Source organism: Myotis myotis, unplaced genomic scaffold (genome assembly GCF_014108235.1).
Source record: "Myotis myotis isolate mMyoMyo1 unplaced genomic scaffold, mMyoMyo1.p scaffold_m19_p_1, whole genome shotgun sequence".
Taxonomy (NCBI): Eukaryota; Metazoa; Chordata; class Mammalia; order Chiroptera; family Vespertilionidae; genus Myotis; species Myotis myotis.
This window is the reverse complement of record NW_023416313.1, coordinates 116,446,378-116,461,887: the sequence shown is the minus strand read 5'-3', so window position 1 is coordinate 116,461,887 and position 15,510 is coordinate 116,446,378. Positions and strand designations below refer to the sequence as shown.

General features: G+C 52.1%; 1 protein-coding gene across 1 annotated transcript in view; it reads right to left on the bottom strand.

The window, feature by feature from the left end:
• CCDC33 (coiled-coil domain containing 33) overlaps positions 1-15,510 on the bottom strand; it is a 99,649-nt gene that overhangs the window by 42,004 nt on the left and 42,135 nt on the right. Inside the window, exon 11 of the mRNA XM_036348600.1 lies at positions 8,508-8,702. Within this exon, the coding sequence (XP_036204493.1) occupies positions 8,508-8,702 (195 nt within the window). The remainder of the gene's footprint in view (positions 1-8,507; positions 8,703-15,510) is intronic.

Here is a 15,510-nt window from a genome sequence, read left to right as displayed (position 1 = left end):
TGTGCCCCGCCTGGTGGGGTAGGTGAGGGTTAGGATTAAGTACACTTCCCTCTGTGCTTCCATCAGCCCCTGAGCAGACTGCACCCCAGTCCAGGACACAGTCCTTCTCCACTGATTCCCGGAGTCTTTCTGCCGAATGCATCCTCCGGAGGACAGGGCCTTTTGCAGGAGGTTATCTTTATGTTAGCTTAGCTCGGAGAAGAGCTTCTGGAGAGGCGTCAGAAGGGAAGACCTGGTGAGCTGTGCTGCTTCCCCGCTCCCCCACAGTCTGGAAGGGCCCCATGAATACAGTGACTATAAGCTTCCTGCAAAGTGGACAGTCCTTTGCAGTTTCCAAGGTGCTACCATCCACTCTCTTTAATCCTCTCTAGAGATTCGGGTAGGAGAGAATATTCCCTCCACGTAACAGATGAGGTAGGCCCACACAGGTGGGGTAATTTACTCAAGGTCACACAGCTCTTGAGTGGTGGACATGGGACTCAACCTGCTACAGCTGCACAGATGAGTAGAGGTGTCTATGGGGGAGACCACAGGACGGCACCTAGCAGGTGCTATAAAAGCTGGCCAGACAAGTGAGTGAGTGCACGTGGCAGGCTGTGGCGTCAATAAGAACAGAAGAGGCAGCCCAGGGTCTGTGGGGTGGGGGACACCTGACCGTTTTGTTCCCAGTGCCCCCTTCTGGCTCCTCAAGCACCGCTCATACGGGGCAGAGCTCTTTTACCTTATCAGCCCCTGGGGTGGTGCCCCTTGCTCCCAGGCTGTCTCACTTCCCTTGGCCTTTGCAGACTCCTCCCCAGTGAGGTTGGGGCTTCCTCCATGGAAGCCCGCCTCCTCCTCTCAGGTCCAGCCCTAATGTCTGTGGCGCAGGACCAGAGCATAGAGGGAGGCTCCCAACAGCCATTCCCTGGGCCTAGAGGCACAATCCCTCGAAACCATTCAACCCTTGGGAGAATGGACTTCAGGAGGAGGTTTGCATAGTCCTCACAAGCAGACTCAGGTCCATTTGGACCCCAGAATCTTGGATACCCAGACAGTGGCCTAGAATTGTGGAGCTGGGGCTCTGGGCCACATTTACCTGGCCCTGCGTACCCTTTGCTCTGTGGGGAGAGCTGAGGCTGAAGGAGGCCCAGAAAGAGCCCTCTCAATCATCTAAGGATGGCCTCCCTCCCATCCTGCCTAATACCTGGTCCCATGGGTCCTGGGGCTCTTTCCTGGGCCACTGCCCCTCTGGGCAAGTTGGTCAGGAAGACAAGCCCACTCCAGTGGCCAGTGGCCCTCCACTAGGCTCCTGGGACCAGGTGGGGGTGGGGATGGTGTGGGGGTGGTGAGCCCACCAGACAGAGTGTGTGGAGTGGGGGAGGGGGTATGGAGGCTGGCCTGCAGGGGGCCTTGCCCAACCACTCACAAACACACCAAGAGACAATAAACCCATGAACACTTAATCTCTCTGCAAATTGAAAAGGAGCTGTACATATCTGCTGCACCCCAGCAGCTGAGTTATGAGTCTTGCTTATTAATTTCTTTAGTCCCAGGTGATGGATGAGGAGGAGAACGACCCACCAGGGAGACTCTGGGTTGGGGGGAAGGAGGGAGGTGGAAGTGGGTCAGGGCTCTGGGAAGAGCCCTTCTGGAGAAGGGGTCAAAGAGGGGAGGCTTAGGGATTTGTGCTTCCTCCCTTTTATTCTGTCTGGAAGGGCCCCATGAATATAGTGACTATTAATAAGCCTTCTGCTATCAGTGGTTCTCAACCTGTGGGTCACAACCCCTTTGGCGGCCGAACGACCCTTTCACAGGGGTCGCCTGAGACCATCCTGCATATCAGATATTTACATTACGATTCATAACAGTAGCAACATTACAGTTATGAAGTAGCAACGAAAATAATGTTATGGTTGGGTCACAACATGAGGAACTGTATTTAAAGGGCCAGAAGGTAGAGAACCACTGTGCTAAGTGGACAGCTCTTTGCAGTTTCCAAGGTGCTGCCAGCCACTCTGGTTAATCTTCCCCCAGCCTCAGAAGGGCAGTACTCCCACCACTTCACAGTGAGAAGACAGGTCTAGAGAGGTGGAGCGATGTATCTAAGATCACACAGCTCTTGAGTGTTGGATATGGGCTCAAACCTGCTAGAGCCACATGGACGAGAGGAGCGAGCAGGAGGGTCTGCAGGAGATGACAGGCGCACAGGCAGGATGAATCCTATTTCTTTCTTTCTACCCTTCCGCCCTCTCTTTCTTTCTCAAATGCTAAGTGTCCCCCCACCCCAGGAACTGGAGGAGGTAGAAGAGAAGGAAGTCAGAAGAGGAAGAGGAGGGAGTTCCCCTCATGAAGGTTCTGAGCAGTGCCCAGGAGCTATGACTGTTGAAACCTCACAAGACTGATTTTTAGACTCCCCAGGGGCACGAGGCGGTGCTCCTGCGTGAGGAACACAAGCCTTACTAGTAGGTGGGCCTCGCAGCACATGGACAGGGCAGGGGAGATGGTAGAGGTGACCGGGACGGGAGACTGACCTGGCAAAGTGGGACCACTGGCCCTGGGCAGTGGAGTCAGGGGGACAGAAACTGGGGTGTGGAAGGGAGGAGGGTGTGACCGAGGTGTGTCGGGAATGTATCTGGTGGTTTGTGTGGGTGACCTGCAGGGGGCACTGAGTCAGGGTGTCTGATTGGAGGCTGTTGAGGTGGACACCAGATGACTGTGCTTTCTTTGTCTCTGTCTCACTCCCCATTTCTGTTGTATTTTCTCTGCCTCCAAAGGCCTTGGACTCTCAGGACCCAGGTGAGCTGCCTCCCAGGTTGGGCTTTGTGTCTCCAAGTCTGGTGGGAGCCAGCCCCAGGCTCCTGGGCCTTGTGATGCTGTTACCCTGGGCTGCTGTTCCTGCTACTAGTGGCCGCTGATGTGAGTAGTGTCCAGGGTTAAATAACCGCTGCTGGTGCTGCAGGAGGCTCCTGCTCACACTCATCACCTGCCACCAGGTGGTGCCACGGGATCCGAGACTGGGTCTGAGCCCAGCCTCACCCGTCTGCCGACCTCATCTGGGCAGGGGACTGGGCCAGGACCAAGGCTCCAGTCATGGTGCAGGAGCCCCTGGGACTGGGGAACATCTGCTCAACCTCTGCTGACAGAGGAACTGGGACCCAGAAAGGGGAAGAGAGTTCAAGGTCACTTCAAAGAGTTGATGAGTACAAGGGGCAGTGTGGAGCTGGGCTGGACAGTGAGCAGAGAGTGTGTATCCTGTGGCTCTGGGTGCTGAGGGGGGTGAGAGTCCGGCAACCTCAAATGGAGGAGGGCTGGGCAGGGGAGAGCCCATGCTATGGAGGGTGAGCCGCGTCCTGACTTACCTGGGCCTGTCTGGTTTTAGCCTTGCGGAACCCCTCAGTCCTGAGCAAACAGTGACGGTTGGTCACCCTGGAGCCATGCCAGACAGACACGCAGGACCAGGCTCCTAGGTGTCCCTGCGACACTGCTAGCCCTGTCTGAAGGCCCCACCATTTGACCCTGAGGGGCAGGTAGGGGGGAAACACCCTGTGTTACAGATGGAAAAACCAAGGCTCAGGGACACAAAGTGCTTCAAGCCACCCTTGGAAGGGGTGGCAGAGCCAGCACCTCTGCCTGCGGGAGGGAAGCGGGAAGCGGTCCCTGGGCTAGAGGCTGCCTCCTGCGCCCCAGCCCCCACCTCCCTGCTGTGTGACTTGGGAGGACCCACAGCTCCTCTGGCTTTCCTTCCTCTCTTCACCCAGGCAGTGAGGTCCTCTTTCTTGGGGAAATGGTGTCCAGAGGAGCTGAAATCAACTTACTTAGGAGCAGGTTAAATAGGGTGGGGCAGCTGGAGAAGTGTACATGAAACCGAGGGATCAGGGGTCATTCTGGAGTCTAGCAGACTCCGGAAAGGAAGAGAAACAAAAGCGTTCTACTCAGAGGGAGTGGCATGTGGGGAGTGGATGGGAGAGATGAAGGGAGGGGGAAAGGCTTTCAAAGAAAGAAAGAAAGAAATGAGTCGTTCCAGTGTCTGTGGTTGCAGAAACTCCACTGAGTCTTTAAACAACCCTTGTCAATGTTCCATCTGCTGGTATGAGGGCCCCCTGGTCGGCCACAGATCTCTGAGTAGCGAAGGAAAAGAGGGAGGGAAAATGAGGGTCAGGGAGAGGGAGAGAAAATCAGAAAATCAGAAAGAAATAGAGATAAGTAGAGAAAGACAGAGCAGGGAGAGACAGAAATAGAGAGGGGGTGGGGGAGAAAGGAGGGAGGGAGCCAGAGAGAGGTGGGAAAGACCATGCTGGGATTTCCACACTAGCAGCAACACCGAACACACACTTCCTGACTAGCACCGAGCGCTCTGCCCACCTCCTCCAGGGCATCCTGCTTGTTGCTCTCTCTTTGCTGAGGGCTCGCCAGGTGTGCCCAACAACACTGGGAAGGTGTGACACCTGGAGGATACATGGTCTCAGTCATGCCCCTTTGTCATTTGTCCCTCACCAAATATTTACTGGGCGCCTGCTCTGGGCCACTGTCTTGCCTCCCATCTTTCAGGGCATGGCTCAACTCCTGCTGGCTGGAGAACGTCCAGGGCTCAGGGCCTCGGCCTCTTCTTTGCCTCTGCCTTCCCCTGTCCTTGCTCCCTGCACAACTGGACACAGCTGGGCACCTGGCAGGGGATGGGAGTTTTCTGGCTGGTTGGAGGCTTGCTGAGGACTGGGGAATCAGGCACAGGGCAGGTGTTTTTAAGCCCTGTGTGAACAGAACCAGGCCTGTGTACACAGCATGGAGTCCCTCATCTTACCTGCTCTCCCCTAGTGTCTGGTTGGCTGGGGGTGGGGGGGCGTCTAGGGGTGAAGGAGGATGCTTGCAAATTGTTACTGTTTGGAGAGCTGTCATGGACTCTTCATTCCACTTAAGGCCCACCTCTTTCAAAAGACTTCCTGGCTGCTCAGAAGGGTAGTGAAGGCTTCCTCTAGCTCTGTCTGGGCCCTGCACTTGACTCAAGATCACAACCATGTGACCCTGACCCCAGTGGTCCAGTCGGGACAGGAGCTTTGCACCACATTGACAAAATGGTACATGAAAGACCTGTTTCAAAACCAAGTGTCCTGGATGAAGGGAGCTCGAGATGGAAGAATTGCCTGTATTGCAGTCCTGGAAGGAAGATGATACAAGGGCATACTAGCGGGCGGGCACCCCAGTAGGGCTTGGTGGGGCTGTAGGGTTAGGACTGGCAGGCCTGGGGCAGCAGAGAGCATCCACAGCCTCCTCCCTAAAGAGAGAGTACAGCCTGCGTCTCCTGCACTCCCCTCTCCACCCCCAAGGTGCCTCTTTCTCCAGAAAATATTCAATTTCCCATTTAGCCACAATAGGCTCTGAAGGGAATCAGAGCTGGAATTATTTCTTGTGCTGCGGGGAGTGTGCTATAAGACTAAACATAGACCAATGCACTCTGGGAGTCAGGTGAAGCTGGGAAGCTCACAGCCCAGATAAAGTGGCCGAGAGCTCAGGGAGGCAGTTTAGTCCTTAGCTCCCCACACTGCCATGTCACGGGGGCCCAATGCTACATCCTGAGGCTCTGCTGCTGGTGACTACTCCCTGACCACACATTCAGGAGTCACATACCTTGTGGCCATGCCATTGCCACCAGATGTGTTTGAGTGCTAATCAGATATCTGACTCTTCATTCCACTTAAGGAAGAGTCAGATATCTGTAGCTCTGTGGCTTACATGCCATGTTCTTTGCTCATTGCTGTGTCCTGTGGTTGTGTCTTCCTGTAACAGTGCTGTGTGAAAGCACTGGGTTGCTATGCAGCTGCACTTCGCTGCTCCCTGATTGTGTTCTCTTGCTTGTCACTATGTTTCTTGGTTGTATGAGCGCACCCACTACTGTGTGACTTTGTTTTGTTGCTATGAAACAGTGACCCATTGCTACATAATTATTCATGGACCTGTACTCCATTGCTACCCACCCAAGTTCTATTGCTTGTACTGTGCTGCACTGGCCTTGTGAATGTTTGTCTGGGTGCTACTATGGTCCTTCCAGGTTCTGGCTAGTTATTAAGAGCTGGAGCTGGGGGCTGGGTCTTCAGGACCCAATGAGAACAAAGGGAGAGAGAGAGAGAGAGAGAGAGAGAGAGAGAGAGAGAGAGAGAGAGAGAAGAAGAAGAAGAAGAAGAAGAAGAAGAAGAAGAAGAAGAAGAAGAGAAAAAGAGAGAGGGGAGAGGGAAGAAGGGAGAGAGGAGAGAGGAAAGGCAGGGGTAAATGAAATGGAGCTGAGTCAGGAACAGGAGGGAACAGGATAGGGGCCTGGGATAGGCTGGAATGGGCAAGGGAGAGAGGCAGGCCCATTGCCTTGCATACTATGTGTCTGAGGCACCCAGTGGTGTCAGGTGGCTGAGGGTCCAGGGCTGGGCATCCGGGCCTCTATAGCCATCTGGTATTCACTTGGCTATACGCTGGGCAACACAGAGTCAGGAGCCTTGACAGGTTGTCCCACCTCGTCCTCATCGCCATCCTTCGTAAAACCAGGAGCTCCGACTAGAGTCTTTCTAAGGTTCTTTCTGATGTACTTCCTGTCTAGCCAGGGGTTCTAGCTCATGGCCCAGTAAGCATTTACCTACATTTGTGTGGAGCCAGGCCTGGACTGGGTCCTGGAGCCGGTCTGCTCTTAGTTCAAAGGCTGAGTGGTGATGGCTGAGTGGTCCTAACCCCACAGCAAGCTGGAGAGAGCAGCAGTGCTTGTGGCCTTGCCAGGTGCCCAGCAAGGGGAGACCAACCCACTGATGGGTGTGCTAGCATGGTGTTCAGAGAAGACATGCTTTAGTTCTCCATCCAGACCCACTCACAACATCTCTAACAGTCTGTGGATATGGGGCAACCCTGAGCCTCTTGTTTGCACTCAGAGCCTCACAGAATCCATGTAGTGCCCTTGGGTCACTTATTTCTCCTCCGCCCTGCTGTCACTCACAATGGTTACTCAACCTCTTGCTTAAAAATGGTTCTTCCTCATGACCAATCTTGACTTTTCAATCTGCAATCTTGTCTCATCTCTTATAGTTTAACTCTTAAGGGACGATCAAGACGAACTGCAGGCATTGATTTATTAATACTGTCTAAGCAGCGGTTGCCAACCGGTGGTCCGTAGACCACTCGTGGCCCGTGAGGTCCGAAAGATTGGTGACCGCCGGTCTAAAGTCTCCAAAGACAAGGTTTGAATCTTTATTTACAACCCAACTAATGCCTAAACTGGAAGGTCAGGTTAGATAACTGCTTTCCCGAGGGGCAGAGGTGAGAGGAAGGAGTGTAGAAAGTAGCCTAAGTGCCCTGGCATCTGCCAGGGAGGGGCCTGCACTGGGTTGGCCAGGGGCACTTCATGTGGGAGCACCCGGGACAGACCCTGCGGACAGCAACCCTCCCTATTCATCAACGGGAAGTGTTTCAGAAGGCCCAGAGTGCCCGGGGGAGATGCGGAGGCTGTCCTCGGGAGGGGAGAGCCTGGAAGAGAAAACCCAGGGCTTCCCTATTGGCCAGTGGCCTTGGCTCGGGCCTTTTCTCAGGCTCTTCTGGAGCAGTGTTCGCCCTGGGACCCATTGTGGAGGAAGGGAGGAAGCCACACTTGAATTCATCCATGGTCATTGGCTTGGACCCTCAGGGACTGTGGACTGTTTTTTTTGGTAGCCTGCACTTCAACTCTCTGTAGCAAAGGGCTAGCACCCAGCACTGACCCCTCAACAAATTAAGACACCAGCTTGGCCACCTTCATCAACCCTTTCCCAGCATCTGGCCAATTGGCAACAGGAAGCCATGCCAGCTCTCACCATCAAAGATGGTGTCCTCCTTTCTTTGAGGCTCCTCTGATGTACTCCTCCTCCAATACACTCTCTCTTCACATTATACCATTTTACTGTGTTCATAGTACTTTACCAGAAAATTAAATTTCAAAAAATGTGCTTAGTTGTTTACTGTCTCCATGCTAGAATGTAAGTTACATGTAAGCAGGGACCTTGCTTATCCCTCGTCTGCCTCATTTAGATGCTCAATGAACACTTTTAAAAGCATAAACGGTGCCATCTAGGACTTCCATACTCAGTGTAGTAACAACAGCTTCTAAAATCTCCACACGCCGGGGACACCCTTTGCTGTAGACTTATTTTCCATCCCATCTCCTCTGTCATTATTTTAGAAGCTAAAACGAATCTCGCAGGGGCTTCCCACCACCAGTGACGTGCTCCTCAGGATGTTCCGAGTTGGTGACTAGTTGAGTAAATGGAACCAGCTCATACAGTGCTGCAAGGTTTGTTTTAAAAGAAATCATGTGGGTATTTGATTCAAAAGATAAAGAAACTCTGTAAAATGAAGAATGCACACCTTCCACAGTTTAGATTTGGGGTCACTCACAGAGTGCTCCCAAGGGGAGGTCTACTTGTCACCTGAGGAGTGAACCAGGCCACAGGGGCAGTCAAACCTCTTCCAAATCCCCCCTATCATGGCTCCAGCCCTCCCAGACCTGGGGGTGTGGGGACACTCACCATTTCATGGGACATTTGGGGCATCTGAGGCTCTTCCTCTGCTTCCTGACAGATGGATGTGCTGGAGGTCATGGTGGAGCTCACTGTGGCCTTAGACCAGGACTCATGGATGGAACCCAGCTTCTCATCTAAGATCTTAGGGTCCAGGGTGGGCAGAACCTTGCTGTTGTTTGGTGTTAAGAAGTTTTCTGGCCTCTGGGAAGAGAAAGTGCAAAGAAATTCCTTTGTGCCTCTCTACCATGAGTGCACTTTCCACACCGCAAGCCTCTCCTCATGGCTCAGGAGGCGCTGCATGTCTGGCCCCTGTCTACCTCCTGCCCTCTTGCTCACTGGGCCCTAATCACACTGTCCTTGATGTTTCTCTAACAAGCCCAGCTCTTTCCTGCCTCTAGGCCTTTGCATCTGTTTTCTCTACCTGGAAAGCCTCCTGGGTCTTTACATGGCTGTTCCCTTCTCTTCACTCAGGTCTCAGCCCAAATGTGATTTTCTTAGAGAGTTCTGCTCTTTGAGGTGGAGGCCCATCCTATTAAAAGTAACTCCTCCTCCAATATATTCTCTCTTCACATTATACACCATTTTACTGTGTACATAGAACTTTACCAGAAAATTAAATTTCAAAAAATGTGCTTAGTTGTTTACTGCCTACCTCCCTTCTCCAATCTGTATGCTAGAATGTAAGTTATATGTAAGCAGGGACCTTGTTTATTCCTTGTCTGCCTCATTGTAGATGCTTAATAAACACTTTTGAAAGAATAAATGATGCCATCTATGACTTCCATACTCAGTGTCGTAACAACAGCTTCTAAAATCTCCACACTCGGTGACACCCTTTGCTGTAGACTTGTTTTCCATCCCATCTCCTCTGTCATTCTTCCCCCTTATCACCCATTAAGCTCTCTCTCTCTCTCTCTCTCTCTCTCTCTCTCTCTCTCTCTCTCTCTCTCCTCTTTCTCCTTTAATGTCTTGTTTCCTATGCTCCTCCTCCTCTCTCGGTCTGATTTTCACTCTCTGCTTGTCTAGAATTTGACCCACTCAGATACCAGCCCCTCTAGGAAGCCTAATGGCCTCTGCCCACATGTGCTCAAAGCTTTTCTGGGTTCTTCCAGCCCAACTGCTGGCGCTCTCTGCTCACATTGCTCTCTAACTCCAGGCTTGTTTGCCATTTTATTTTTCTAATAAAACTTTAAGTTCCTTGGACTCAGGGACATGCTTATGCACTCTCTGGTGAGAGGTTACTTTAAAGCTTGGTTGAAAATCTGTAGTTAGCCATAAAAAGTGCCCATTGTTCAAAGAATTATGCAGTATTAAGTTTGTAGGGACCTCGAAGATGATCCACTTCCACCCTACATCAGCTGATGGAATTCTGTCTTGGCCAAAAGCAGACAAATATGGCATTGTCTAGAGCAACTGTCGCCAACCTTTCAGACTTCACGGGCCACCAGTGGCCCACAGACCAACAGTTGGCAACCACTGGTCTGGAGTATTGTTCTAGAAGTAAATAGAAAAATGGGAATAGTGCCAACCAGGACTGGTGTGTTCAGTGTTATAAGTGCTTGATTGTCTGATCCTGAATAAAGTGAGAACCTGGTCCTCTATATGAAAGCCCACTCATGAATTAGATGAATTAGGACAAGGACCCTTCACTTTACCACTGAGATCCTTTATGTCCTTTAAAATAAAGTTGCGTGTGCAGAAATTCCTTAACATGTAGCCTTTTTAGGCTTGTGTCAGTAGAGTAAGGGATAGTCACACAAGTACAGAGGTATATCCTGTCCAATCTAGCCTCACCCTCACCCCCACCTTCCACCTCCATCCCTGGATATAAGGATAAATACTTCCAAGGAGAAAACAGCTAAATGAAGACTCTTGGAATGGGAAGAATGAAGCTTGGGTGACCTTGGGGCTGACTATGGCACCTACTGCTTGTTAAAATCAAGATTTCTGGGACTGTTTTGTCCCTGGGCATTAGGCCTGGCTGCCTCTCTCACCTGCTCCTCTCAGTAGCTCTGGGACAGGGAGGGTGAAATTCACTCAGGGGCTCCTCACTGAACATGCTCAGGGCCTCAGTGCAGCATCTGAGTCAGATGGTTTTGGCATTTTGGGTTGTCTGTTTTATATAAGAAAAAGCTCCATGTCTCTCTCCTGTTCAGAGCGGCTGAACACCAGAATGGCATATAGGATGGATGCAGAGAACAACAGAATGCATATTGGATGGATGGATGGATGGATGTAAGAGAGAATGAAGGAAAGAGTAACCACCCAGGTTAAAGACTAACTCCCCATTGACAAAGTGGCCCCTGGGGCTGGGGTGAGATGCTGATTCAGGACCCTTAATGACATTTCTCCTCATTTCCAGGCAGCAAGCCAATTTTGATGTCCTGGATTTCATAGACTGCCATCTAATCCAGTTAGAAGAGGAAGTAGAAGTAATGAAATCAAGGGAGAGGTCTCCAGAGGTGCCCTATCAGTTCTGAAAGCAGGGACACAATGCTGAGAAAGTCCTGTCCCACCCCAGCCTGTCCCCCACAGCCTGTCCTCCTGACATCCACCCTGTGTGGCCCCAGCACCAGAGGGGTCAATTCAGTGACTCAAAAGCTGACATTTATGGAACTGGGCATTCACCAGATACTTTTATGTGTATCTGAAGTTTGTCATGGATAATTCATTTCATTTCATTATAAAGATAAAATAAAAATGAGACTGACCCCAGTCCAGTCCAGTGCCTTTACCGCATCAGTCTCTGGTGGGTGGGTGTGTTCTGAAAAGCATAGCATCTATTGACTCTAGTCTATACTGCCCATTGCACTCTCTTCTGACCTTCAGCTGCTCTACCCGTAGCCCCTGTCAGACTCAGGGGTTCTGCACTGCTCTGCCCTCTCCATGGCTGGTCCTGGCCTATATCTGCTCCCACAGCTGTTTCATGCCAGCATCTCCCCGCCCCACCCACCTCTGCAGGTCTCCTGCCCCATTTTCAATCAACTTTGTCAGGATCTACTGTGGCCTGGGGGTTGGGGGCAAGGTGGGTGGGTGGTTTTTGTGGAAAAGTCTTCAGACTTCCACATAGTATAGGCCCCACAGGCAAGGCCAGAGGCAGTTGCTCTTGACACGTGAGGTAACTGGCACCAGGAAGGCCACAGTGCCTCACAAAGTGCCTACATTCTCCCTAGCGGTCCTTTACCTCAGCCGCCTCAGCTTTAACTGCCCTATTTTGGGGAGGGGCTTGTGCCCTCCCCTCCTTGTTTCTCATGGGGAAGGAGCTTGTTTACTACTACAGGGAGGGGCCAGGCTGCTGGAAGTGGTGGGTCAGGGTGGAGGATAGGGGAAGGGGCAAGGCTAAAAAGGGGGAGAGGGTGAAGCCTGGGGGCTAATTCTTCCTTATGCAGTCCCCGCCTGTCTTGGCTCTCCCCCTTTCCTCCCGATGGGGGTTGGAGTGGGGGCTGCTCGCCCACCCCACAAGCCTGCTTACTTGTTTTTCTACTTGGCAGGTCATACCCTGCCTATTGAGGCAGCTTGGGGCTGACAAGTGGCCCCTCACTCTGTGGCTCCATGGCTGCAGCACGTCCGGCTTCATTAGGGCTGTAATTGGAGATTTACTTTGAAAGCTCAGAGCAATGCATCGCCACACACTGGCTCAGACTCGGAGCCCAGCCACCACTCCTCGTGCTGCCACAGCAGCTGCCCCACATCACGAGTGCCATGTGGGGAGAAGACACCCTTCCTTATGCCTCCCAGCCCTCCCAGCCCTCACTGATGCCTGCAGGCAGGTCTGTTGAGACAGACCAGGCCAAGAGCATCACAAGCTCAAGGTTTTTTGGGTCACCTGTTTTCCCCTCCTCCACTTACATATTCTGCTTCTCTCCTACCCACTCTATCCCCCAGACCCTGATCATGCAAAATGCAACAGTTCCAGCCTGCCCTGGCAATTACAGACTAGCCAGGTCGCAGCTGCTGTCCTTGCTGCTGAAAGTCCCCCTACCGGACTGGGGCCTCTCACCCCGCCCAGAGCCTTCCCGCTGGAGTGCACGGCTCTTAATTCAATTAGCTGGTCCTGAATCCTCCCCAGGGAGCCTGGAGCGGAAACTGACAAATTCTGTTTAACAAAGACATTTCTCCCCACCCGCCAGCTTTGGGTTCTGGCCGCCTGTATCCCCTCACCTCCCCCTCATTAGGTATCTAACAAAGTGCGTCTCAAGAAATCTACTTCCAATCGCTAGTAATTCAGGGGGCCTGATGCAATTTTCTCCATGATAAGGGTGTCTCGCCTGCTGGCAAACGCCATAATGAGCCCTGTACAGCGGCTCCCCATCAGTCACTCCTTTGTCATTTCCTGTTGCTAAAGTTGTAGGTTCTTATCTCTTCAGCTGAAGGCGAGGCTCAGACAACAGGCCCCCTCCAGGAGGGCTTACTGCCTCCCCTGCATATGGCAAGCCTCATTTATGGCATCCTGCATGGCCTTGCAGCTGCCATGGGGTTTGAAGCTCTGAGTCTGTCAGCCAACCAAGCCATGATTCATTCTTCAGTAAATGATGTCAGAGGGTTAATCTAAAAGCCAGTTGTGGGATCAGGGGAGAGGAGTCAGTGATATGGATTTAAAAAAAATCCTGGCAAGGATTCTAATCCTATATAATAAAAGCATAATATACAACTCAGCTGAACAGCCAAATAGCCGAACAACCATCCGGACGACCATCCAGGACCATGCTATGACACCCATTTGTGGCAGGCCAGCCAAGGCGGGTGTGATGCAATTGGTCGGGGCCCAGCCACCCCCCATGATCACCCCACAGAGGGAGGCCCAGGCCACTGACTGGTGGGCTGCAGTGGGTGGTGGGGCCTCTCTCTGTGAGGTAAGCCCAGTCGAGGTGCCAGCAGGAAGCCAGTGCCAGCAGCCAGGGGAAGGAAGGTCTACTCATGCACGAATTTCATGCATCAGGCCTCTAGTCCTATATAATAAAAGGCCAGCCACCATAAGCTTAACGACTGGAACGACCAGAGACCAGAACCACCACAGCCCCTCACTGGGCTGGCCCCACCCCCAAGCAAGCAGTTAGGGGTGATCAGGCAGGCAGACCAGCAGTTAGGGGCAATCAGGTAGGCAGGCCAGTGATTAGGGGCGATCAGGTAGGCAGACAGCCCCTTGCAGGGTTGGCCCTGCCCCCCAGCAAAGAAAGAGGGAGGCCCAGGCCACCAGCAGCGACCCTGTGGCAGGTATGCAGCTGGCCAGCAATCGCCCCGCAGAGGGAGGCCCAGGCCAGCCAAGCCATCACACCCCATACCTGTTGCCTGCAGAAGAAGGCCACCAGTGGCAGGGGAGGGGGGAATCAGAGCTACACAGATGGCAAGCAGTGGCAGCAGCAGGGGTGGGCCAGCTGCCTGCAGCTGGGGGAAGGAAAGCCCCAATAGGCCCTGATCTCAGGCCAGGCCTAGGGACCCTACCTGAGGGGTCCTGGATTGTGAGAGGATACAGGCCAGGCTGAGGGACACCCCTCCCGCCCCCTGCCAAGTGCAAGAATTTTCATGCACCGGGCCTCTAGTATTAAATAAAACCCTATTTATGGCTCAGTTGATAGGCTCTGGGATCATTCTTATAAGCCTGAAACATGGTCTTTCTGCATTTAATCTTTATCCTTGGGTTCTTCCTATTTATAATTAGAGAGATTTTTCCAATATATAGGTAAGATCATATCCTATTACTGCTCAAAGACCTTCCTTAGTTTCTCATCATTGTATGTCAAAGTCTAAACCCTGTCTTCTGGCTTCCAGGCCCTCCAAAATTCTGGCCCCAACTAACTCTCCAGTATCACTGCCCACACAGCCTCCCTTTGTCCTTGGCACTCTAGGCACTGCCATGCCCCACGGCTTTGTACTGTGGCTCCCTCTCCCTGCAGCCTCTTGCCTAGTCCATTTCCAAGATACTCTGAAGCAGAGCTCCTGACTTTTGGATGCTCAATGCACCGATCTCAACTAGAACAATTAGCAAGAGGGGTGTTGCTGATCTATGGGGGTGCTTTACTGAATTCATGCCTGAATGCCCTGGCTGGACCAGGGGTGCACCTGGTTTGGCTGAAGGGAGGTCTAGGCCAGTGATGGCGAACCTTTTGAGCTCAGCATGTCAGCATTTTGAAAAACCCTAACTTTGGTGCCGTGTCACATATAGAAATTTTTTGATATTTGCAACCATAGTAAAACAAAGACTTATATTTTTGATATTTATTTTATATATTTAAATGCCATTTAACAAAGAAAAATCAGCCAAAAAAACGAGTTCGCGTGTCACCTCTGACACGCGTGTCATAGTTCGCCATCACTGGTCTAGGCTGTGGTAGTCTGACTTTAACATGGGAAGAAACCTAAACACATACTCCACTTTCTGAGAAGTTTGGTCTAGCTCTTGTTCTGTCTCTCTTCCTCCCCTCCCCCTTCTTCAATTCACTAGTTAAGCATGGGGCTCATGGGAGAGCAGAGCAGGTCAGCTTCCTTAGCTATCCTTGCATCCTGACTCAGTATACTTCATCTATGGGCTGGGAGTCACAGGCCCACATTCTCAAAGCATCACAGGGCCTGTGGTTGGTGAGGCATTTGGGGTAAACCTGCAGTATGACTCTTGGTCCAGCCCGGCTCACACTGCTCTCGAGGCCAAGAAGCAGGTCTTTACTTTCTTCATCTCCTCCATAGCTCCCAGCGCAGGGCAGGGTACCCTGGGAGCTCCAGCAGGTCTGGTCTCTGGAGAGATGATTGTCTATCTGTTTTCCATTTCTTCATTCCCTGAAAAATTGCTGTGAGACCAATGTGGTGCTGGTGGCATTTATCTTCAGCACTTGACAAGGCTTCCTGATGTCCTTGTGGATGTGATCTGGTGGGTGGCTGTCATGAGGGGTGGGCAACAAGTGAGGGTTAGCAGGGCTTCACGGTTCCCCTCCCTCAGGATCCCTGCCCTCATCCCTGAGGAGCTCAGCGTGCTTGTCAGCAACCTGCGTGCACAATGAATGTTAAGCACTCCCCT